Source organism: Melitaea cinxia, chromosome 16, assembly GCF_905220565.1.
Source record: "Melitaea cinxia chromosome 16, ilMelCinx1.1, whole genome shotgun sequence".
In the NCBI taxonomy this organism is placed as follows: Eukaryota; Metazoa; Arthropoda; class Insecta; order Lepidoptera; family Nymphalidae; genus Melitaea; species Melitaea cinxia.
In genome coordinates, this window is record NC_059409.1 from 795,184 (window position 1) to 820,754 (window position 25,571).

A 25,571-nucleotide genomic window follows, 5' to 3' on the forward strand; every position below is an offset into this window, starting at 1 on the left:
CATTACTGACTCATTCCACTAAATATATTTCTGTTACGTTATTAGTAGCATCTTGTCACTCTTTTTTCTACCCAATATCGAACAGAGAGGAAAAATCTGCAGAGTCCACTTCAAAGACTGGGGCCAATGAAGATGAAATTGGTCAAAGTTACAAGCATTTGGGTGCTTGAGTAAGGTAAACTCTTATCAATAGCTAGACCCTAAAAAGTGTTTTTTTTTTTTCGAATTGTGTTATTAGCTCTACTGGCCTATTACAGCATCACCGATGAGAAGGGCCGGGTACTGAGATCCAATCGTGAAAGAAGAAGATGAGCCCTTTAGGAGTGAGATCGCACCTCGGCTTAGGACGAGATCGGTGTGGAGGAAGCGCTGTGCAGATCGCTGAGACGGGCTACGTGCGTAGGCGCGTGCGAGCCGTCAGACCTGATAAGTGTATTGATTCTCATGTTTATATAATTTTACCGTCTACGTAAGTTTGCCCCGCGTTCACATCATATCTCACTACCATGGGTTGACTGGTAGAGGTCTCTTCTACTTTAATTCGCCCTTGCAAACTTCCTACATGATGACTATTGTAAAATCACTTAGTGCAATATAGAATAGAATAACAGGCTTGTTTCGACCACAAACTAGCCTGAACTGTAACCTAAAGAAGATGTTTGCTTGTCTCTCTTGAATTCATGAATTTTCTCTTTAAAATATTATAAATTGTATTGAGGACAAAACGCTATTTACATAAAGGTGCGAGTAAAACAATACAAATTCGGGTCCATACCATTAGGGTGGCAAACACGCCCTCGGTCCGCCTGATCGTAAGTGGATACCGTAGTTCAGGGACGCTGAGAACACCACGCGCATCAGAAATACGTTGTCAAGTTAGTCTGACATGCTTAGATTTTATATATCTATACAAATAAATAAAATTGAAGTGTCTGTTTGTAATATTAAAATAACGGCTTTTTACTAAATGCTTATGGACGTACACGACGACACGGTACATAAACCAAAATAACATTTTTTTACAATTTTTGTCTGTCTGTCTGTCTATCTGTTTGTTCCGGCTAATCTCTGAAACGGCTGGACCGATTTTGACGTGACTTTCATTGGCAGATAGCTGATGTAACAAGGAGTAACTCAGGCTACTTTATTTTAGAAATTTATTTATTTTATAATTCAGCAAACTCTCACCAACAGGAAAACAACACTTCTTGAAAACAGTGTTATTAAGCTGTGACCTTCTGTAAGGTCGAGATACTACCCCTGGCGGGCTGCTGCATATTTTGAGCAGGAAATTTCCTACTGTGCTTAGAACACAACTAGGTAGACCTCAGTTAGATAACCATCACCTCATTAGTAACCCCTTAAAATTATTGCCTTATATACGAACTACTATGTTGAAAATTTAAAACGATGTACAAAATGTTCCCTTCATTGTTATCGCTCAAGACGAAATAACATAAAAAACTGAACATGAAATTAATTGCAGATAGCACAGTCGTAGAAGGAAGCCAAGATGGTCCAGTTTCCGTTGGACGCCAACCCTGACCCCTGGGCTGATGCAAATGACGTTGGCTCCATTCAGTAATCTGCGTCAGTAGTACGTGCGTCGGGACGTTGCCCTTATACGGTTGCAAGGGAAATGTGGACTGTGCCAATTTTCACTTGTTCCCGTTTAGTTTACTAATTCATTCTTAAAATAACCACCAAGTTGGATGCGATCAAACATACAAAAACGACGCGTTGGCAAAGCGTTTACAGAACTGGCTGTTGTGCTCGTGGTCGCGGATTCGATCCCCGCTCAGGGCAGACATTCGCATTGGCCATATAAATGTTTATCGTGATCTGTGCGTTTATGCTTGTGTATTGTGTGTGTTTCCGGATCCCCAACACGGGAGAAAATCCCACTGGGTGTCCTTGAGTATGAAGCGTTTATTTATTTATTTATTTATTTATATATATATTTTTAATAATATTCTAAATATCTGATTAACAACATCGAAATCTTTTTACTGTCTGAGTCATATCTGAGATAATAAATGTTTAATAGATTAAAGACTCGCATTATGTGTTGAAAAATATCATCGAATTTCGTGGTTGACCAGTGACAAATACATTTCTAACAGAAATACTAAAACGAAAGATTTGTTACTTATTAAATAAAAATGATCGCTTTTAGATTCATTCAAAAGCCAAATACACTGTAAAAAATCAAGAAATAAGCCCACTTGTTCCATTAACATGGTAAATATGTCATCTTTCTGTATGTATTTTTAAGTGCAATAAAGTTTTTTTGTTTCCTCACAACGAACGGCTCCTAGTAGGATTTTTTCCTGTGTCAGAGTTCCGGAAACAGACAATATACACAAACAAAAACGCAACCACCATAACCTATAAAGTATATACCTATAATAAAATTATTTGGAAATAATATTCAGAAGATAGAGGTGCGAAGATTAGGTATACGGTCGTTAAATTTCTCTCCGCTTGTACAAAATAGCTATATAATAAATAAATAACAACTATGCTATAAGTGTGAAGATAAATAATGATCCAGTAAGGTAAGGTACTGATTTGAAAAATACAGAATCACAATACAAACATTACCATACAAATCACGCCAAACATCTTTAGGACATAAATAAACATTTATCAAGAGCAGGGATTGAAACCGCTACTGTTGTACTGGATGTCTGGCGCAGACTTGGGGAGGTCTATGTCCAGCAGTGGACGGCAATAGGCTGAACTGACTGACTTTTTTTATGACAAATAGGCAGGCATTTGACCACAATCTCACCTGATGTTAAGTGACGATGCGGTCGAAAGTGGAGCATGCCTGCCTAATAACAGCCTATTCACTCTGGCCTTGAAGGCACTCAGATTGGGCGCGTACATGGCACACAAATAAAAGTAAATTTTAATTTTGAATAACACATGTAAAATACAATTGAACATACGATCAAACAATACAAAATATTGGCCACAGTCAGTTATTATTATGATACAATCGACACGAACAAATTAATCGAGAAGGTATCAAAAATTCAAAACGTCGTTGGCGATCGCAGAATGTTAATTAGGAGCGCTTAATTATAACCGGCGTCAGTTCTGTCGGATATCGGTCAGGAATAGCTTGGAGGCGAGCCAGCGGGCGCGGAAACGGATGTGACGTCACAGACGCCGATACGTGTTGCAGCGATTAGCATTCGAAGTTAGACAATAGGCGATATTATTCATATTTATATTATTATAAATTAATATCCGCCTTTTATGTGCTATTGTTGGGTTAAGGTCAAAAATTATAGATGAGAAATTGAGAATCGCGGAGTTTTATCCATCACTAACCGACTTCCAAAAAAGAAGGAGGTTCTCAAATCGACTGTATTTTTAAAGTGAAAACTTCTTCAGCGGCGTTGTGCACTTTTTTTGTAATGGGTATAAAATGTTAAACTCCCGTCAGGACAAGTGACCTGATTGAAAATTCGTAAGACGGAGATAAAATTCGTGTATAATAATAATAATTATTATTATTTTGTTTATGTATGTTACCTCAAAAAACTTTTACTGAGCGACACCCATGTCGATGATTCTTTATTATATTAAGTTCTTAACGCGTATTTAGTTGATTATATTTTCGTCAACCTACGTTGTACCTACCTATTTTTTCGTTTGCGAGCAAACACAATTATGAACACTACTTACTAAGAACTATATTTATTAAATAAAAGAAATTTTTAATTTAAATTATTGACTTGAATAATCTAGATGTTATAGAATACGAAAAAATAAATATATACCTATATAGCTTATATTACTAAAGATAAAAACAAAACTACCATATACATATATCCATCGTATATAACTCATATCATCTCATCTCAAACCCGTTCCTTGGAGCTGAGTAAACACGCAGACGCGTGGGAAGTAAGTAACGGTAAACAGTACGTAGGTTGTAATCATACATACATACATACATACATACATACATACATACATACATACATACATACATACATACATACATACATACATACATACATACATACACACATACGTACGTACATACATACATACATACATACGTACGTACATCTTGACCATCGAGATTTGATTGGTGTTGGGTTATCAACTGATTTTATACATCGTCAAGTGAAAATTATTGGAAAAAACCGAGTGTGCTTTAGACCACACGACTGAAGTATAACTTCTTCACAATAGGTCAGCACTGTGTCATTGATATATAAAACGGCTATGAGAGAAAGTACCTAAATAATATTTTATTTGACTTTTACGATAGATCTGCACACTGCTAGATTCACTGGCTAGCATTTTTCTCATTAAAGAGTTTTTATTAAAAATATTTTTTTAATTTTTAGCATATTATTCGGTTCAAGGTGATATTCATGATAAAGATACATAGCTGGATTGTAACGCTGTTTATCATACTAGGTGTTACTAATCTATATACAAATAAATAAAATTGGAGTGTCTGTTTGAAATGTTAAAATAACCGCTTGTAAATAAATGCATATGGATGTATACACGGTACATAAACCAAAACAATATTTTTTTACAATTTTTGTCTGTCTGTCTGTCTGTCTGTTTGTTTGTTCCGGCTAATGTCTGAAACGGCTGGATCGATTTTCATGGGACTTTCGCTGGCTGATACCTGATGTAATAAGGAGTAACTTAGGCTACTTTTATTTTCAGAAATTTATTTATCTTATAACTCTGCAAACTGAAAAATAACTTTTTTGTTAAATTCCACGCGGCCGAAGTCGCGCGCACAGCTAGTTTTATAATAAAAGACTACATATATTAATTATTTTTTAAATTGTAACTGCGGAGTTTTTTGCCGATTTTCGAATCTATCGTAATCTGAATCGGTCGTAGCTTCGAGCCTTCAGTAAACGGTAACTCGCTGCTACAAGTGTCTCTACCTCGGTTTTCCTATTAAAAAATAACATCTCAAAGATCGGAACAACGAACGAATGACGAATTTTACAAATCATTTCATATTTTTAAAACTCAGTGATACACAGCATCAGTAGTGTTCATAAATTCAAAACTTGATTTTACATTTATTTGTAGAGCCATACAAGTATTTAATAAATAGGTATTACTTATCATTAAAAGGTGTAATTACAAAAAAAATATATAAAAAACGATTTCGAGGTAGATGCCTCCTGTGAGGATTGAACTCACGACCCCTGGTTTACGAGACCAGTGCTCTACCACTGAGCTAAAGAGGCGATAAAAGACATCGCCAAATTGTCGTTCCGATAATACAGCAAGCAAATCACTAAAACTTAATAGTTTTATCATATTTTATAGTTTTATCATATTTTATAGTTTTATCATATTTTATAGTCTCCCTAAGCATACCGGCCATTCTAAATATATATAATAATTATATTGTGTACGTTATTCTTTTCGATTTTATTTCAATAATTATCAATTAATTTTGTTAATTTGCTTATTACCTTATATCCCTCAATGTGTCATCTGTAACAAAAAATACCAAATTAAAATACAATATGCACACAAAATAAATATTTACGTTAAATATTATTTCAAATATCATTTTTGACATACCTAATAACGGCGAATATTTTAATGTTATAATTTTTTCTACTAGAAATTACAGCATAAAAATAAAAGTAAAGTTTAGAAATAATTAATGAAAATAAAAAGATTGCCGAAACCCGGGATCGAACCAGGGACCTTTAGATCTTCAGTCTAACGCTCTCCCAACTGAGCTATTTCGGCTGATGAAGTAAGTTTCAAAATACTTGTATATATCGTACAACTAATAATTACTATAATATTTTTTACATTTTAGTTATGTAATAAATAAATGAAACACAATCTTATTCCAAATTCTATTATAGCATAATCAATTACATGTAAATGTAATTATTTTTAGTGATTAAAGTTTTAAGATTTTGGACATGTGCATATTAAAATTGTTCTAATAAAAATGGTCAAAGTTGAATACCAAAAAAAGTTATATATTCTCTATTGGTATATAAATTTACCGTTATCTAGCTTGTTTCAAAGTTTCTATATTCTTTTGATAGTCAATATTGTTTTTTTTTATTCATTAGACAATTTGTTTGGCAAAATGAAAATTTAGACCTAATTAAATTATTTTTTTAATATTTCAATATTATATAAAGAATAATAATAATAATAAAATCATTACTATTCCTTGAAAAATTATTGCACGCAGCTACATCTACCGAACATTTTGTGAACTACAAAGCCTTCAAGGTTCGTTGAATGTAACATTACAACAGATGGCTCTTCACAAACTTCACTTGTTCCATTTGTATTTTCAAAGTTTTAAATAATTAAATTTAGAATACCAAATAAATAAATTTTACAATTTAATAGACGATCTAGCCTTCATCATCATATAAATATAACAAAAATGTATCGGGCCGCTGTCTGTACATTTAAGATATATGAGAAAAATATAATTGGGACCTTTATCAACGCAAATAGCACCAAAAACAATGATTTCCAGAATTTCTGTCTGTTTGTCTGTGCATTTGTGCACGATAATCTCAGAAAAGGCTTATCCGATTTAGATGTGGTACTCACCAATATATTATGGCAAGCTTAGGTTAACATTTAGTGTTTGTTTCATGTCAATCAGTTCATAAATAAAAAAGTTATGTCAATTTAAATAATCATATTGAACATGTAAAGTCACTATTCCACGCGGACGAGTCACGAGCACAGCTAGTTGTTAATATATTTGATTTTTAATTCTTTTTGAATTTTAAAGTCTCACAATTTGAATTTAAAAATCATATTTTTTTTGGTTTTTAATTTCTATTTGCACAAAGGGTTATTAAAACTATAAGTTCCTATAGTTACTGGGTATTAGTTGAATTTTATGACTTGTCATACAAACTTTTTTTAAGAATTTTTTTTTAAATGGTTGGAATCTACATGTCGACTATTATCACTATTAATACCATATTTATTACCGAGCTGCTCCACTTGCACAGCTTTGTCAGCCGCCACCAGTCCCTCATCATCCAAAACAACACCACACTTCTGATAGAGATTTTTTCGGAACTGAGCCTTTTTCTGATTCTCCTCGAAAGCTTCTATTTCATCCTGTATATTATAATAGATTTTTTTGTTAAATACAAAGATATAAGATAAATTTATTTACAGATAAGATAATACTGTTTTTTTTTTTTATAATTAATTTGTGACCTGCAATAGTAATAAATATATCAATGCTATCCACTAAAATAAATAGTTTTCAATTTCTGCATTTTAAATTAAATGTACTTCATATATTATAGTAAATATTATGTTTTATATTCTTAACTGAAAACTTTAATACTCAAAATAGGTTTAATTTACATACCTTTATATCTTTTAATCTGGTATGTGACCTACTGGAATGACACTTCCGAAAATGTGATTCTGACCAAACATTTGCATCAGGTTTCAAGATACTAGGAGCAGAGTCGTGTACATTAATTTTAGGCACTTTGTACTTTATCTGTCGCAACTTTTTAGTCAAAATAGGAGAGTTTACTGTATCTAAAGATTGCAATGTTTTCTTAGGCTTTGCGACGTATCTTAACTTTTTAGGCTTATTAGGTGTATCTGGTTGATAATCATGGAGTACAATTGGGAGTTCTCTAAATGAACCTGAGACTAAGTTTAAAGAGCTCGTTTTCGCGCCAAGCTGCAAGGATGACGAAGTTTGATGGCGCGTAACATTCGAATTATCCTTTAAATTTTGACGCGACTTATGACCGGCTGTATTATACACACGGGGCATAACTCTACCGTAAGTCTTCGTACTTTTATTACTATCCATTTTACGAAAATACTCTAACGATGTTACTGTCTGTTACAATAACAAACAAATCGAACTTAACGCATAGCGTTTGTTATGACATATGTTGTTGACCAATTCACCATATTACAAATGTCATTTTGACGAAAGTTGAAATGTTTAAAAAGTAAATTAGATAAATTTGGGTTATAAAGTCATATGATTACAATACTTTCATTTCAGGTAATAAATGCATTGTAATACATGCTGAAAGTATGAAATATCTTAATAGTCTGTAATCTTGTATAACAACAAAGTATTACTAAAATAAATTTCTTATAAAAAAAATAAACATTACACATATTTACAATTTACCGTCCCACAAAAGCGCCCATCATCTTATTATTATTTTTAATTTATATCTCATGTCCTTTTTACTAAAATATAAAAGTGCTAAATTATGATTGTCAATTGTTGGAAATGCTTTCTAAGTAATATTTTGGTTTAAATTTCAAAATATAATTTTACTAAAATGACAATATGCATATTGGTTCTTCCCATGGAATTATTATGTAGTACGTACAACATTATTAAATTTAATTGTGTGCACTCCTAATATTGAATTTTGTCATTCAATAAATAATACTTGTGTTTCTACATATTGTCTATTATTTTATTCGAAAACGTACAAACATCCTTGCAACATGCCTACAACATGCTTTCGTTCCTAACATGCTCCTAAAACATGTTCCTAGCGCAATCAAACCCTCAAAGAATGATAGACATAGATAGCTGTTCATAACATGTTTGTGTTGTTGCCGGTGCGAACCTGGGGTTAGATACTATAGGTAGTTGGGTCCATCACCTATCGCAATGAGACGATCATCGCGTTCATCACTATAGGTAGGAGCCTCTTTTAGAAAGAAACACGTCACGGCATGAATTATACTTAATAAGGGTATAGAGAAGCACTTACTAGCACGTTTTAAATTATTTCTCAAATTCCTACCGACAAATCACCCTTGGGATATAATGTTTTTTTTTTCTAAAATCCCCACCACGACATTTTAAATTTCAAGGTGATTTTAGGAATATGAACATGAAAAATCCCCACTGGATAATAATGTTAAATTAAATGCCCACCAAGGGTGATTTATCGGTGAGGATAATTCAAAACATGCTAGTAGGTATTTCTGTCTACCCCTATTAAGTATAATTTATGATGATGAAAGACAAGATGAAAAATGATGACGTGAGTGATCGCTGTAATTTTAAAAATATACCTTTACGATTGAACATGTCATGCTACTAGGTGCTGATGAAAAGGCATTTAACATAAAGAGCATCAAGAATCGACGAGCGTGTATAGATAATTATATAAGGTGGCCCAGTAAAATCCGATGTACCTATAAATTACATAAAATATGGTTACCCTACTTTGACAGGACGGGTGAAGTTTTGAAAGCTCTCTTTCAGCTCGCTTTTATAATCTGAGTGAACCTTCCAGTTGTACGTAGTATATAATAATTCCATGGTTTCTCCATTCAACCTTCAAATTTAATATAGAGAACTAAGCGTTCAGAAAAAAAGAATATTATACCTATAGCCAAGAATTCTTAATAGCAGAGTTTTACCTGAAATAAAATGCATATTAAATACTTGACCGCAACTGGAAGCTTTATTATGAGATAGCATATCCGTTTCCGTCGAATTTCTACCAGTTTCCGGGCATTTTTGACTCGTATCCGTTTCGCCACCTGGCGGCGGCGTGGCAATTTTTGCTTACTTCGATTTTGCCACGCAGTGTTTTATCATTGGCTCTTTTTCACCAAGCAGAAATGCACTGAAAGCTTCCAGTATATGTAAGTATTCCTCAAACTCGAGCCATAATTTCCTCTGTAGAATGATTTTCTAGTCAACTTTTAGAAGCGACAGCAGATCGAACGCTTCCAAGTGTAGCAATGTCCAGTCTCGATGCGGCACTCGTACGAGAAGGTGGCGTTCATATTTTTTATGTGTTTACATCGTCGGACGACCGATCGGCCTATTGTTTACCAAGTTGCGGCGGTCGAGGTCATCCTCGACCGCTTTGCTTACAAACATCATTAGTGAATAATATGTCGATTATTGAATATTTAAGTGACAGTGAGATGTTTGAGGAGCAAGGAGATGTAGATAAAACGCAGAAAAGAATGAGAGAAGAAAGTGAAAGTGAGTGGACAGCCGTAGGACAGGGAAAAGAGAAAAAATTAAAAGAAAGCGAAAAAATTGAAGTTTACATTTCAAGTAAAGAAAAATTACCTAAACAGTTTTCTTTGGCTAGAATTCTTAAAGAACAAAACATTTCGGATATTATTAGGGTAAAATATTTAAATCCATTTAAAGTCAGAATAGATATAATTAGCGAAATAAGCGCACAAAAAATCGAAGAATGTCAATATTTCAAAGATAAAAATTGGCGAATCCAGAAGGCGTTAGAAAGGAATTTTTCTTATGGAATTATAAGAGATGTAGACTTAGATTTATCGAATGAAAAAATTTTTGAAAAAATTAGATGTGACTTACCAGCTCAATTAATTTCCGCTTATCGTCTCAGTCGAAGGAATCTGACAGAACCGGGGTGGATACCCAGCGAAACTGTAAGGTTGTGCTTTAAAGGGGCTTTCATCCCTGCATATGTATATGTTGAAGAATTGAGAGTCAAAGTAGAAAATTACGAATTTCCAGTGACACAGTGCTCTCGTTGTTGGAAATTTGGACATCGTAAAGTTAGATGTCCTTCTTTGAAGATAGTGTGCCCGAAATGTTCAAAAAATCACGAAAATTGTGAAAATACAATATTTAAATGTGTCAACTGTTTCGGTAATCACATGGCATTGTCAAAAGTATGCCCTAAATTCTTAAAAGAGAAGAAAATAAGAAGTTTAATGTCTGAATTTAATTGTACCTACCGAAAAGCTCTTGAAACTTATGTACCACCCGAAGTATATGATCAAGAAGAGGAAAGAAAAGAAAACGAAGAAAGAAACGAAGAACAAGAAAGAAGTCGAGAAGGCGAACCTCTACTATCTCAAACGGAAAACTTAAATTGTCAAGATTATCCAACCCAAAATAGTAGCACATCAACCTATGCAGGCGTCACCAAAAAGAAAAAAATAATCAAAACGTCAAAACAATCTAAAAATATATATTCAAAAGACATACACCCACAATTTGTTTTTAATAATAACGCTCAGTCAGATAACGAAAGTATGGAAGGTAATCTTTGTCATGAAAAAATATCCCCAACGAGAAATCCAAATGATCACACAGCAAATGATTTTAATATTGGAGAATTATTAAGAAGATTGAAAGAAATTATATTCTTAAGAAGAGCAACGATGCAATCTAAGGTTGTAGCGGTATTTAAGTGTTGTATTGAATGGATTATAATTACGGTAGTAGAAAATGTATCAGAGTGGCCAATATTAAAACTGTTACTTGATTATTTACAACGTGAAAATGACTGAAATAAAAAATAAAAAAATTAAAATTAATTTGATGCAGTGGAATTGTCAAAGTCTCAAACCTAAGTTAGTTTTGTTAGAAAATCTTTTAGTTCAAGAAAATATCCACGTTGCGGTGTTGAGTGAAACATGGTTGGAACCGGAGAGTGCTCTGAAAATAAGCCATTATAACATATATCGGAAAGACAGGTATGATTCATATGGTGGGGTTGCAATTTTAACGCACAAATCAATAAAATCACAAGTACGTAATATTCATAACCGTAATACAGGTATAGAAATTTTATTAGTTAAGCTATTTAATTGCGATGTAATAGAAAACATAATATCTCTTTATTGTCCACCTTCGGTCAACACCTGCCAACTTGACTGGGAGCATTTATTCGCGTCTTCAAGGAGTAAAACATTATTGCTTGGTGACTTTAATGGTCACCACACAAACTGGTCTAATAAAATTGATGCTAGAGGGAAGCAAATTATGGATGCGTTAATGTCCGATAATAGTTTTGTTACACTTAATAACGGGGATATAACGAGAATTAAACTTGTAAATGGTGTGATACAACAGTCATCACCTGACATTTCGTTTGCTTCAACGGATATCGCTCTCAGATTCGATTGGAGGGTGTTGAATGAAACCTTAGGAAGTGATCATTGTGTTATAAAAATTAATGCACATGTAAAAGCAGAACCGAAATGTATAGCTCGCAGGAATTTTAAGAAAGCGGATTGGAATTCTTATACCGAGTTACTTCAAACCTTATATTCTGACTTCATTATATCCAACGATTTACAACACGATTACAATAATTTTATAGACTACATGAACATTGCTGCTGATATTCATATTCCATTTGTTAAAATTTGTACAAATCCTACAAGTAATTTCTTGCCTCGCCCTTATTGGAATCAAATTATTTCAAAATGTGTAGCAGAACGCCGTTTAGCACTGTCGCAATTTCGCCGTAATCCAACTCCCAATAATTTGACTTACTTACGGACTAAAATACGTACTTCTCAAAAGTTAATGCGCAAATTCAGATCACAGTCATGGCAGGCTATGTGTTCTTCTTTAAATGAGTCATCAACTCAAACAGAGGTTTATAATAAACTGAAGTGGATAAAGGGCTACAAAGCATACGGTAATTATATTGATGTAGGAAAGGCCAATGAATTGTTAAAAAATTTAGCACCAGATTACGTACCCACTCACAAACAATCATTTTCATCCAGTAATATCAAATTAGAATCAGTTATAACTCTACATGAATTAGAAAAAAGCATTAAAGTGAAGGACACCTCTCCCGGATGTGACAACATATCGTATTCAATGATTAAGAATTTGCCGTTGAATGGTAAAGTTTTGTTGCTTTCTCTCTACAACAAGTTCCTCATTAAGTCATTTGTACCCTTCCAATGGCAAGATATCAGTATAATACCAATACCAAAACCCGGACGTGATACACAAAATATTTCCTCGCTGAGACCAATTTCAATGATCTCATGCGTTTGTAAGGTTTTTCACACCGTTCTACTTAATAGACTAGAATGGTTCATTGAGAGAAACCATATTTTACCTGAGACTATTACAGGTTTCAGAAAATGCCATTCAACTCAACATAATCTTGCTTCTTTAGTCTCCAGAATACAGTTAGGGTTTACAGAAAAATATAGTACGGTATGCTGTTTCATCGATATAGACAACGCGTATAATAACGTTGATGTAAATAGTTTATTACATACTTTGGATAGACTAGGGGTAGGCACAAAAATCTGCAAATATTTAGAAAACTTTCTGAGAGATAGAATCCTTAAAATTCAAACAAATGAAAAACAAGTTTGTAGAAGTACTAGTCGTGGATTAGCACAGGGTGACCCTCTTTCGCCATTACTATTCAATATTGTAACTGCCTGTATATCTAAAAGCGCAAATAACGTGCATATTTCTCAATATGCTGATGATTTCCTATTTTTAAAATTCTAGCAGGTTCACAATGGGGCATACATCCACGTCATTTAAGACGACTTTATACATCTTTGGTCCGTAGTAAGTTAGATTATTGTTGTTTCCTATATGATAACAGCGCGCAGATACATTTAAAAAAATTAAATTTAATACAAAATCAGTTTTTACGTATCATAGGAGGATTTATCAAAAGTACGGCAGTCCATGTCATGTAGTCTGAACTACACATTGAACCACTTTTATTTCGTAGATATTATTTGGCAGGTAAATTTTGGCTAAAATGTAAATCAACCGCAAATAGTGAAATTATTAGGCTAGTAGAAGAATTAAAATATGCTTGCCAAAGTCTTTATTGGAGAAATAAGAAAAAGCCTTTATTAATAACAATCCACGAATGTCTTAAAGAAAATTATGTTAAAGCTAGTAGTAATTTAGATATGTTTAATTTACAAACATGGATGACAAATTTTGACCTATGTAAAATAATACAACCAACCATAGAACAAATTAAAAAACCAAAAAAAATATATGACTTTGAAATATTAAGAACTATTTGTAATGATTCAATACAGCAAAACTTTCCAAATCACTATTATTTGTTTACTGATGGATCTAAAAACCAAAGCGATGTTGGAGCAGCAGTGTTTGATCCACAAAACGCATCCTCCGTTAAATTTAAAATAGATTGTAATATTTCCATTATGCATGTCGAATTAATTGCCATTGCGGAGGCTGTGTCATATATTAAGAGTGTTGATTATAGAGATTTTGTAGTTTTCACCGATTCGAGGAGTGCGCTTCAACATATTTCTCACTGTGGTTATCCTGGTTTCCGGGGTGTTCCAATTGCTTATGACATTATAGAGACTATAACCGAGCTCCACACAAACAATAAAAATGTTACGTTGCAGTGGATACCTTCTCATATTGGCATTGCGGGAAACGAAAAGGTTGATAAATTGGCTAGGGAAGCAGGGATTGATGGTATACCTTATCAGTGTTTACCTCTCTATTCCGATATTTTAATTAAGTTGAAAGCAATTGTAATAAAATTTTGGCAGGAATACTTCGACGAAAGATCAAAAAGTAAAGGTATATGGTATAGAACCATACAGCCAACTTTATGCAACCATCCTTGGTTTCTTGGTGCCAATATGAGCAGATCCGAAACTGTAACTGCCTTCAGGCTGCGATCCGGACATATTCCGTTAAACAGCTTTGCTGCATTAATGGGCAAATCTACATCACCAACTTGTTTAGAGTGCGATAAAATAGAAGATGTGCTGCACATAATGGCTGAATGCGTCCGGAACGAAGCAGAAAGGGCAGAATTTCTTGTAAGAATTAATGTAAATACTTTTGATACTGGCATATGGAATAGTATTCTTGCCTTTCCAACGTCTGGAGAGGCAAGGATGCTATACAGATTAGTATTAATAGGTTTAAGACGTCGATATTTGTAGATTACTTTAGAAATTAATTGTATAGTAGCTCACATAGGGGTGACATGATCACTTCGTGATCAAACTCCTTAAAAAAAAAAATAAAGATAAAAAAAAAAAAAAAAAAAAGTGTAGCAATGTCAGCTCCCTTTTAAGTAAGGTTTTAATCCAGCTTTCCATTACTGTGCGTGAAGCAGATTTTGTTAAACCTTTAACTGTAAAAAATAAATTATATACTCCTGCAATATCGCGCCTGTCGCTCAACAAGTTAATTATTTTTTTCTATCCAAAAAATTGGATTGAGATCATTATTCTCTAAATATGGAATAATTTTTCAACTAGATTGTCTATAATTGCTAGTATCTGCTTTGGAACCAAATTGAGGCCAAAACACGATAGTTTGTTCAGACTTTTTTACGTAATGGTTTTCGTCAATCCAAAGTAAAGTTAGATCATGTATGCGTCTACCTGAACAAAGCAGTAACAAAACTGCACAATGACGTGTTCCTTGACATTAAATTCTTTTATATTTTAATATTAACAATAATAATCTCCAACTTCGCAATAATCACGAGTTACTGCGAAGTTGTTGCTTTGATGGAATACGAAACGCCAATGTTAAAACACAACGTGGCAAAATCGAAATAAGCAAAAATTGCCATGCATCCGCCAGGTGGCGCCCACGGAGACGAGTCAAAAATGACCGGAAACTGGTAGAAATTCGATGGAAACGGATATGCTATCTAATAATAAAGCTTCCAGTTGCGGTCAAGTATTTAATATTTAATTAAGACAACATTATACAAAAAAAAAAAATTGTACAAAAGTAGCTAAGTATTACAAAATCGTAAATTTTTAAAATTGCTATTTATTGTCGATCTTGAACAGATTTATTTTTATTTCTTGAAATTGTAAGTGTGCAATTAATGTTATTAAAATATTTATTTACATAAAGGATCACCAACAGATGATACACAAAAACAGTACAACATAATATAAAGAAAATACACTGTACTTATCCATTTACAGGAAAATTAAATTGGAAGTGAGAAAATGAGAAAAAAAAATTGTAATATTCCAAAGCACATAATATTGGACCAGAACAAAAAAAAAAAACTACATTATTCATTTATCTTTTTTATTATAACTTAATATTTTAGCATTTTCTAATTCAAAATATAACAAGAGAATAATTTGTATGATTCCTAAATTTTATGTTTTTTAAGCTTGAAAAGATATAATGCAAAGTTGTTAACTATCTACATAAGAAAAAACCTTAAATAGTAAATGCTACAAATGGTTATTTGTTAAGCAATTCATTATGTTTTGTTTCATAAATCTTTTTTGCCTCGTTGAGATACTCTTCACATAATGCTATTATTTGCTTATTGACAGTAAAAACTAGATCCTCAGATACAGAGGTCTGCTTTTTATTTTTCTTTATGTAGTCATTTTGAATATCTTTAATTGCATCCCGGCAGTTAATGTAAAGAGCTTTGGCACTCTTAGCTAATGCTTCTCTATGTTCCTTGGTTACTTTGGGAACAGGAACGTACAATGTTGTACCATCTTGCTGAGGATTCAAATTCAGTCCTGAGCTGTGTATCGCCTTCAAGACATCTGGTATTACTTGAGGAAACGATGAAAAGTTTATAACAATAGTTTTAGGGTTTTTTCTGACTATTTGAGCTAGCTCTTGTAGTTCGTAGTCTTTACCGTCGTATCTAATTCGCAGTGTATCTATGGCTCCTGTCGTCGATCTCAAAGAGAGGTTTTTAGCAAAGTCGTCCTTCATTTTCTCGATAGCATTTTGGCACCTACCTTTAAGCTTATCGACAGGAACTAACTCTGACATCATGGCGGGGTTGATCTCAACCTTACCTCCTTTATCTTTCCTGTCTTTACCTCTGTCTTTACTCTTGGCATAGTTTCTAATTGTCGTACAGTTTGCTCCGGCGTAAACAATCTTTTTACTTTCGTGTGTGAGGTTAGGTAATATTCTTGTGTTCATAAGTACAGGGCCTATGAATCTACTCAATAATCTTGTGCCCATTTTGACTTCTGCAAAAGTTGAAGAAGTTTAAACGTTACATTTATTCAACAATTTTATTCAAAACATATATTTTACGTTGCGGTTAAAAATAAACACTGCACAGTGATCTTAAATACGGATGCGTTTAGATTTAACACTTTCTTGTTATCAAAATGTTTACTACTTTTGTATAATTATTTTTTCAAAAGATAAATATAATATTGATAAGGAAAGAAAAACAATGGAGACATGTAAAAATAAACATGTAGTGTTTGCGTTATCATATTTCTTAAAATTTCTTATACAAAAGTGTAAAATTTTACAAAGCTTTTAAAAAAAGTTACGCTTACCTAATAACATATTTTATATTATTATTTAGATTTTTAAAACCTCAAAATTACTTGCTTACATTTACTATTAACTGTCAAAATATAAAACTGAAATGTATGGGCTTATCATTATATAATTAATACTAATGTCGTGATTTTATTTCTGGACACAACATAATTATGTCAGGATGGATAGAATTGTCAAAATGACATTGTATCTGTATAATATGTTTAGTTTTTCAAAGTTGTAGCAAAATTATCTTATTAAAATGTCTGTGTTATTTCAGACAAGGAAATACCTTTTTAGAAAACCATTTAATAATACTTTTTGTAAATATGTATTCCTCAGGAAAAATTCTGGTACATTATTTTTTAAAGAAAGTTATACAATCATAATTGAAATAATATTTATAGGTTATGTATAACTTTCAGACGTCCCCAGAAAATTTGTAACATTTGATGAGATAGTAACTCAAAGAAGACTGGAAGCGCAGCGAAGTCTCGTTGTACAAGTTAATTCTGATTCTTCATTTAACGAACTTTACAGTTACTGCTCAAAATATGCTTCCATTAACGACATTCATCATTATAAAAATTCAGGCGGAGAGGTAGTTACTTGAAATGCATTTTATTATACGTAATAAATTAAAATAATAATAATAATATTTTCGTATTTTAAATTTCAGCATTTCATGCTTATAGAGTTTGAGTCCGAAGACAACCTTAAGGAAGTATTAAAATCATGTAGTGCTCACAACAAAGATCACGACATGATATCCGTTCAGTCACCGTTTGTATGGTTCCGAGCGGCCGCGGGTAAGAAGGAAAAACTTGTAGCTCATGAAAAAAATCTCGCCGTGAAGAATGGTTTAGAGATTATAAATGAGGATGTGTTGTATCAAGAACTTATGAACTGTGACACCGTGTCTGATCAGATTCAGTTGATGTATGACAGAACTACATTAAATGATTTAGGCATAAGGCTCAGATATATGGTGGCCAGACAGGCAAGTTGCTTAACCAAATCTTATTAAAGTATTTTTTATGCTTTTACATAAATTCACCATTTTTACTGTAGCTTCTCACAGATGAAGTATATTTTTCTATTTATTTTTTTATTATATAGGATTCTAATGTTATTAATAATAAGTCTATTTTAAACAGTAATTTATCTAAGACTTTTATCTAAATATTTGTATAATTTGTTCAAGTAATTGTGAACATAATTTGGTTTCAGCTGGAAGTAATATTTAGCAGTTTGTACTCAAACGTCAGAGTTCAGCCCTTTGGTTCATCAGTTAATGGGTTTGGAAGAATGGGTTGTGATTTGGACCTTATTCTAACTAATACATTAACTGAAGAAATGGTGAGTCGTTAATGAAAATAAAATGTTTCTTTCTTTATAAATGCTATGTTATAATTCTGTGATAGATCAGTAGCTTTTGGGTAAACGATGATTCTTCCTAGATTTAGGAATGACAGCAATTTTCACAGCTTTAGATTAAGGTTAGACTTTAGACAAAGGTATTATAATAGCTTTAAATTCTTCTAATCTCAAAACATTAACCATGGATATCTCCATAACCATTAGTTTCCGAATGATCGCAGTGTTACCTAGTGTAGGTCGCCCTCCACCCTCTGCTTTCCACCCCCCCAAAACCCTATAATTCGATGGTTCTTAATCTAAAGCATAGCCACAATCTTCATTTTTTATGACTCATTCTACGTACAGTTTTGAGTACACATTTGAATGTCAAACCTATGAAATAATCTGTTCACTGCTGAATTGGGTTGGCATTGGTTATACCACTGGCTCCATCAGAGTAAGTTTTTTTTTTACAAAGGTGGCAAACAATTGTATAATCCTCTTGATTCTAAGTTGATACCATAGCTTATGGATGCCAGAAACACCATCGCCAATGCTTGCTATCTTAATTACCACAGAACACAAAATTACTTGAGTGCAGTGCTATTTAACTGTGACCTTCTTTAGGTTGCTTGTCTCCCCAGTGGGGCTCCTCTCAAGTATGAGCAAGATATTTTCTGTTGTGCTTAACTTTATGTCAATCATTTGTTGCGACCTAAATAAAATTTTCCTTAAACAAAACTCCCCGATGACAATGTCACTGTGAAAATTATATTCAGTTTAATTGATAATTCATCAAGTAGAATTTTGTGATGTTGAATATTTTAAAATATATTGTAACATTTCATGTATTATTGGTATTATAAGTAGAATTTGATAAATCATTTCGACTTTCCCTCGATAGAGTTGTAGTTACAAAAGTTAGTCGGGTCGTCTCCCTAGAGCGAGGGCGGGAGGCGGGAATTTTGTGATGTTGAATATTTTAAAATATATTGTAACATTTCATGTATTGGTAATATAAGTAGAGCTTAATAACCCACTTCGACTTTCCCTCGATAGAGTTGTAGTTACAAAAGTTAGTCGGGTCGTCTCCCTAGAGCGAGGGCGGGAGGCGGCTGGTGTTCCAGGAGAAGCGCTGCGAGGGCGGGCGCGGCGCGGCGCGGCACGTGGAGCTGGCGGGCGCGCTGCTGGAGCTGCGCGTGCCGGGCGCCGCGCGCGTCGTGCGCGTGCTGCACGCGCGCGTGCCCATCGTCAAGTACGCGCACCTCTACACCGACCTGCACTGCGACCTCTGCTACAACAACCTGTGAGTGTGAACACTGTGTACCGGCTGGCTGTTGTGTACATAACCGGTAATTAATTTATGGGACGTTAAATTTTTGTTATTTCTGACTTTACCTTTATTCCGGTGCCGTACGAAGTGCACTCATGCTCCGTTCTGCGACTATCACGCGTTATTTTCGAACAAATTTACGTAACAACGACCGCTACTGCAAGATCAACATACGATACGAACTGACCTTTAACGACTGACAAATAAGACACTTTTAAACAAAATAACGCGTCAGACATTCTAATAAAATTAGTAACATTGCGTGCTAGAATATAGGTATAGAAATTCAAAAAATACCCAAAACCGAATCGGAGCACCCCACTGTCCACGTGGTCTTGGTCTGTCCTACCTCTAGAGTGTTTTTTTTAAGCCGGAGGCGTGTAGTGCAGGGCAGCCTTCGCCCGGCCGATTTAAAAATTTAACCTCAAAACTTAAACCACGATATCTCCGTAACCACGGGGCTTACACGATAATAGTTGTCCGGGTAAAGCTTTAGATTAGGAAAAACCGAATTTCGGGACCGTTAGAGGTGGGGGGTGGGGAACACCACCCCTGGTACCTCTGTCACACTTCGAAACCCCATGGTTATGGAGATATCCATGGTTAAAGTTTTGAGGTTAGAAGAAGAATTCCGCAGCTTTCACACATTATTTTCACATTTCACGCGCGTTTTTTTCACATTTCACACGCTATTTTCATATTTCACACGTTATTTTCACGTTTCATAAGTTATTTTCAAAATAAAAACGATCTCGACTCCAAGATCAACAAACGATACAACTTACGTTACTCATGCTCCGTTCCATAGTCTTCACATGATATTTTCACATTTCGTACTTGATTTTAACATTCCATAGTTAATTTAACGTTTTCACACGTTTTTTTAACAAACGATACAACTAATGTTTAACAGCTGAGAAATAGATGTTTTAATAAAAAATGACAGGCCACTTATCGTTTCGCTCCAAAACAATGTAAGCATAAATTCATTGTTTTTGTTTAAATAACTGTAAAAGCAAAGGTCTAAGACCATACAGCCTTGTTCTCCGCCCTCCACACCCAAAAACCACATAATTCGGTTTTTCCTAATCTAGAGCTTAGCCGTTGTCCGGGGGGTAAAAAACCCACCGTCCCTCCATCCCCTTCACCCCTCTCCCCCCCAACCCCATAAACTAGTTACCGGTTTCGTACATAATTACCCGGGCCGCCAGCAGCCTCTAGCCCCGCCGCCCGCAGGTCGGGCGCCCACATGTCGGAGCTGCTGTGGCAGCTGGGCGCGCTGGCGCCGCGCGCGCGCGCGCTGGCCGTGCTGGTGCGGCGCTGGGCGGCGCGCGCCGGCCTCACGCACGCGCAGCCCGGCCGCTGGCTCACCAACTTCCCGCTCACGCTGCTCGTGCTGTTCTTCCTGCAGCAGCGGCCCGCGCTGCTCCCGCCCCTCGACCTGCTCGTCAGATACGCCCGTGAGTCGCCCTCGCTTTAGGTTCGGTTAGCGTTCTGTGTGTTTCGAATGTAGAGCAGTGGGTGTTTTTGTGCTCAAACAAAATTTTGTGCTCAAAAAAAAAACTGAATTTAATTTACATCCACGAATGATAAACGCGTATTATTAGGTGTAACGCAAGAACGATTCGTCGGATCTCGATCAAATTTAAATAGTTTCATTTGACAAGAATGAAAAGAATATTCGAAATCGGTCATTTTCAAAAAAATTATCATTCAATTGGTAATCCAAAAAAAAATTTTTTTTTTGTGAGATACCACAAATGAAAAAAAAAAATAAGAACCTAGAAAAAAGAAATGGAGGACATTGTTGAAGTTGTTTAAAAACATATAATAACATTATGTAATCGTACATATAATTTCAGGCAAAGAAGACGTTCGAATAGCAGAAGAAAACATAAATTGCACATTCCTCCGAGACTTGAACAAGCTACCTCCAGAATCGTACGGACAGAACGACGATGATTTAGAGACTTTACTTTTCAAATTCTTCGAGTTCTACTCACAATTTGACTTCGAGGATAAAGCTATATCGATAAACGTGGGCAAGGCGATACGAAAACCAAATTCCCTACCTTTATACATAGTAAATCCTCTGGAACAGTCTCTGAATGTGAGCAGAAACGTTAGTTATGAGGAGTGTGAGAGACTTAAGCTTGAGGTTAGAAACGCGGCCTGGCATCTAGAGTCTTGCCTTGAGGGGAAAAGGGCGGACGACTGGGGCATACTGGGCCTCATTGAAAGTAAATCTTCTCGAGGGCTAAAGAAACTGTTGCGGGTGGGTAACTCGCACCGCCTGGTCTCCATGAAGGATATCTTCAATGATGATGACGAACCAGCTGTGGAAGGGATACGGGCCAAGCTACAGAAATACGTTAAGAATGATAAGGAAGTGGAAGATAGCATTAAAGAAATGAAAAGTGAAATGATTAAGGAGAAAAAAAGTGACCAAATAACATTCAAGAACACTCAGACGAAGAACGAGGTTTACAGAATACGAAGGGATAAAATTGTTTGATGTTTGGTATCTGGAGTTGTAAAGGAAATATCAGCGTATATGTTTAGTTCTGTCGACTAAAAAGTATGTAATTATTGAAATTTAGTTTAGTTTGAGTGATAATTGTCTTATAAACTTTTGTAAAATTGGGGATTTTCATGATTCATATGAAGCGTTGAGTGAAATCATTGGAGCAGTTCTGAGTAAAACGACTTAATGTTAATAACTGTATGTGCATAAAAGCAAATTAATTATTTTGTTTAACAAGAAACGTTGACGTGAAGGTAATAAAACACATCCGCACAGATAACATATTAAAACATTATTCAAAAGACGTTTTCAAGATCTGTAATAATTTTTAGTTCTGGTTTAGACTTTGTCTACCTGAAACTTACCTGACTCAATAAGCTATAAATATACGATGCAATAGTAGATGTATTTCTGCAAGATATTTTGTAAAACTATCAAAATTTCTATATTTGATACAATATTGTTTGTTACATAAATCAAGTTTTATTGCAATAGTTTTAGTGATCCATTGTAATGATGTTATTTTATGTATTTAATGCGTGAAAGATATCAGAAGCGTATGTTAGGAGTGATCCAAGGTTAGAAAATATGATTTGAATGTGGACAATTATACTGTGTATGGTGGAAGCGAAGAGATAAACATTGTTAATTTGAAAATAGTTTATTTGTAATTAAAACTTTCTTATATTTAAATTACTTTTTAAAAAAACCATTTATTTTCCATTTAAATTTGCATAACTGAAAATTGGTCCTTCATAACCGGATTAAGTACTTCTCAGTGTATCAATGAAAATTTTAACTCTTGGGTTGATATTGTTTTCCGGACCGTTAATAAACTTTTCAAACATTAGAAAATTGTCTCCGCATAACATTTCAAATATTTGTCCATATTTCTTTTCATTTATTGTATTGTATATATATTCACAAATGTCCTTTTCTTCGCATACTTCTTTTATTCTCCGTGCGCAGTCTCTGGTCCAAATAGTTTCTTCCAAATAAATATTGTATTTTTCGTTTTGATCGAAAACTCGACACTGAAACCAAAAAAAAAAAGAAAAAGTAAAAAAGAATTGCACATTAAAAGTAAATAATTTTTTTAAATATAATATTAATGATACATAATACAAATATGTTGAGTAATGAGGTTTTTGATATTTTATTATGCAAATTGATTTAATGAGAAAGATTTGCGGTAAGTTCCATTTCAAATTTATGAATTATTTTGTGTGGGTAGTTCGTAATAATTGTGTTGTGTTAGTGTGAGTTATTTTCTTTACGAGGATAGTTTCACTAATTATAAAAAATACAAAGATATTGAAGGCGGAACTCGTTGCAATCATGTCTCTTTCCAGTCAGAACAGTGAAACAGATACCTTTGTGCCTTTTGGTCAGTGTATGTAGTGTGTAAAGTAACTTACCTCAGGGTCAAGGTCATCAGAGGTCACTTCGACCTTAAAGTCCAGTAACGCTAATAGCGCCAGTGTCGCTATCTGTAAGTCATCTGGGGGTATCTATAATGTGACAGTTAAAATTTAATTAATTATACATAATGAAAGACTAAATCAATCGACAATTTGCACTGCCAATCATAGATTGGCACTGATATCAAAGGATATTACCATGGTAATAAATCTTAATAATATTAAGGCTAATTTATCTTAATAATTAAAGGCTATGCTTTAGGTTAAGTAAAACCGAATTATGGGATTTTTGGGGGTGGAGGGCAGAGGGTGTAGGGGAGCTATACTATGTAACACTGCCACACTTCGAAATCCCATGGTTATAAAGATATCCATGGTTAAAGTTCTGAGATTAGAGGAAGAATTTAAAGCTATTATAATACCTTTGAGCTCCGCGTTCACCTTAGCTTCGGCGCTGCGGAGCATGCCACCCTTGCGCCGTTTCGCAACTTTAATAAGTTATTTTCGAACAGGAGTACGTAAAAACGATCTCGACTGCGAGATCAACAAACGATACAACTTGCGTTAACCATGCTTAGTTCCGTAGCTTTCACATGTTATATTCACGTTTCGCATTTGATATTAACATTTCTGACGTTAAGTTATTGTTTTCACACGGTTTTTTAATAAACGATACAACTGATGTTTAACAACTGAGATATAGATGCTTTAAAAAAAAATGGCGCGCCACTTATCGTTTCGCTCCAAAGCAATGTAAGCATAAATTCATTGTTTTGTTCTAAATAACTGTAAAAGGCAAAGGTAATATACGAAAAATATTCAATATTTCAGTTTATTTTATACGACTATAAATAAGTAAAAAAATATATATATTGAAGTGATAAACATGACATAAATAAAATAAAAAAAAACACATAACACACATTCACACACATAACACACACACACACAAACATTTTACAGTTATTTAAACAAAAAAAAAAAAATGATTTTATGCTTACATTGCTTTGAAGCGAAACGATAAGTGGCGCGCCATTTTTTATTAAAACATCTATCTCTCAGTCGTTAAACTTCAGTTGTATCGTTTGTTAAAAAACCGTATGAAAACGTTAAATTAACGTGTGAAATGTTAAAATCATGAAGAAATGTGAAAATAGCACGTGAAAGCTACGGAACGGACCATGAGTAACGTTAGTTGTATTGTTTATTGATTTTGCAGTCGAGATTGTTTTACGTACTCCTGTTTGAAAATAACTTGTGAAAATAACGTATGAAATGTGAAAATAACGTGTGAAATAAAAAAAAAACGCTTGTGAAATGTGAAAATAACGTGTGAAAGTTGCGAAATTCTTTTCTAATCTCAAAACTTTAACCATGGATATCTCTATAACCATGGGGTTTTAAAGTGAGACAGTGGTACCAGGGGTAGCGTTCCCCACCTGCCCCCACAATCCCGAAATTCGGTTTTACCTAATCTAAAGCTTTACCAGAGCAGAGCTTAATCCACCACTCTGTTGCAATGTTGGCGGATATATTCTCTACTATGAGTAACGATCGCTATCAGATGTATATGATAACAACCAGAACTGACGGCTTAACGTGCTCTCTGAGGCACGGTGGGGAGGCCCATAGGGACTGCACAAGCACCCAGACGACGACAACCATCCATACCATCTGTATGGACATTACAAATGTTTGTCATGTGCGGGATCGAACCCGCACCCGACAGCGCAAAAGCCAACAAGTGTTGTGACCGGTGCGTCGACGTGTCGTCGCTGAACTAAACTTTATCGTATACGTATTATTGGTAGCAACCATTAAATTTATTGTTATTACTGAGTTAAA

The 25,571-nt window shown here is 34.3% G+C and overlaps 4 protein-coding genes and 2 non-coding genes across 6 annotated transcripts in view; 1 reads left to right on the forward strand and 5 right to left on the reverse strand.

The window, feature by feature from the left end:
- Positions 1-5,177: 5,177 nt before the first annotated feature.
- On the reverse strand, positions 5,178-5,249 carry Trnat-cgu. Its single transcript has one exon. It is a non-coding gene; the product is annotated as a tRNA-Thr (tRNA).
- Positions 5,250-5,401: 152 nt separating this feature from the next.
- LOC123661187 lies at positions 5,402-7,940 on the reverse strand. Its single transcript, XM_045596173.1, has 3 exons — positions 7,388-7,940; positions 6,996-7,128; positions 5,402-5,502 (listed from the first exon to the last, which is right to left on the reverse strand). Exons 1-3 carry the CDS (start codon positions 7,847-7,849, stop codon positions 5,477-5,479), a joined length of 621 nt encoding a protein of 206 aa, XP_045452129.1. The 5' UTR covers positions 7,850-7,940; the 3' UTR covers positions 5,402-5,476.
- Trnaf-gaa lies at positions 5,694-5,766 on the reverse strand. Its single transcript has one exon. It is a non-coding gene; the product is annotated as a tRNA-Phe (tRNA).
- Positions 7,941-15,845: 7,905 nt separating the features above from the next.
- On the reverse strand, positions 15,846-16,885 carry LOC123660805 (ribosome-recycling factor, mitochondrial). The gene has a single exon (XM_045595839.1). It carries the CDS (start codon positions 16,772-16,774, stop codon positions 16,022-16,024), a length of 753 nt encoding a protein of 250 aa, XP_045451795.1. The 5' UTR covers positions 16,775-16,885; the 3' UTR covers positions 15,846-16,021.
- A 403-nt stretch (positions 16,886-17,288) lies between these two features.
- LOC123661030 (poly(A) RNA polymerase, mitochondrial-like) lies at positions 17,289-22,998 on the forward strand. Its single transcript, XM_045596044.1, has 7 exons — positions 17,289-17,442; positions 17,515-17,690; positions 17,769-18,089; positions 18,320-18,448; positions 19,546-19,754; positions 21,018-21,241; positions 21,644-22,998. The coding sequence occupies exons 1-7, from the start codon at positions 17,352-17,354 to the stop codon at positions 22,294-22,296; spliced, it is 1,803 nt and encodes a 600-aa protein (XP_045452000.1). The 5' UTR covers positions 17,289-17,351; the 3' UTR covers positions 22,297-22,998.
- The window catches only part of LOC123661188 (thyroid adenoma-associated protein homolog), a 37,185-nt gene continuing 34,604 nt past the window's right edge, over positions 22,991-25,571 (reverse strand). Inside the window, exons 28-29 of the mRNA XM_045596174.1 lie at positions 23,724-23,816; positions 22,991-23,339 (exon numbers count right to left, since the gene is read on the reverse strand). Coding sequence (XP_045452130.1) covers positions 23,070-23,339; positions 23,724-23,816 — 363 coding nt within the window. The 3' untranslated portion in view covers positions 22,991-23,069. The remainder of the gene's footprint in view (positions 23,340-23,723; positions 23,817-25,571) is intronic.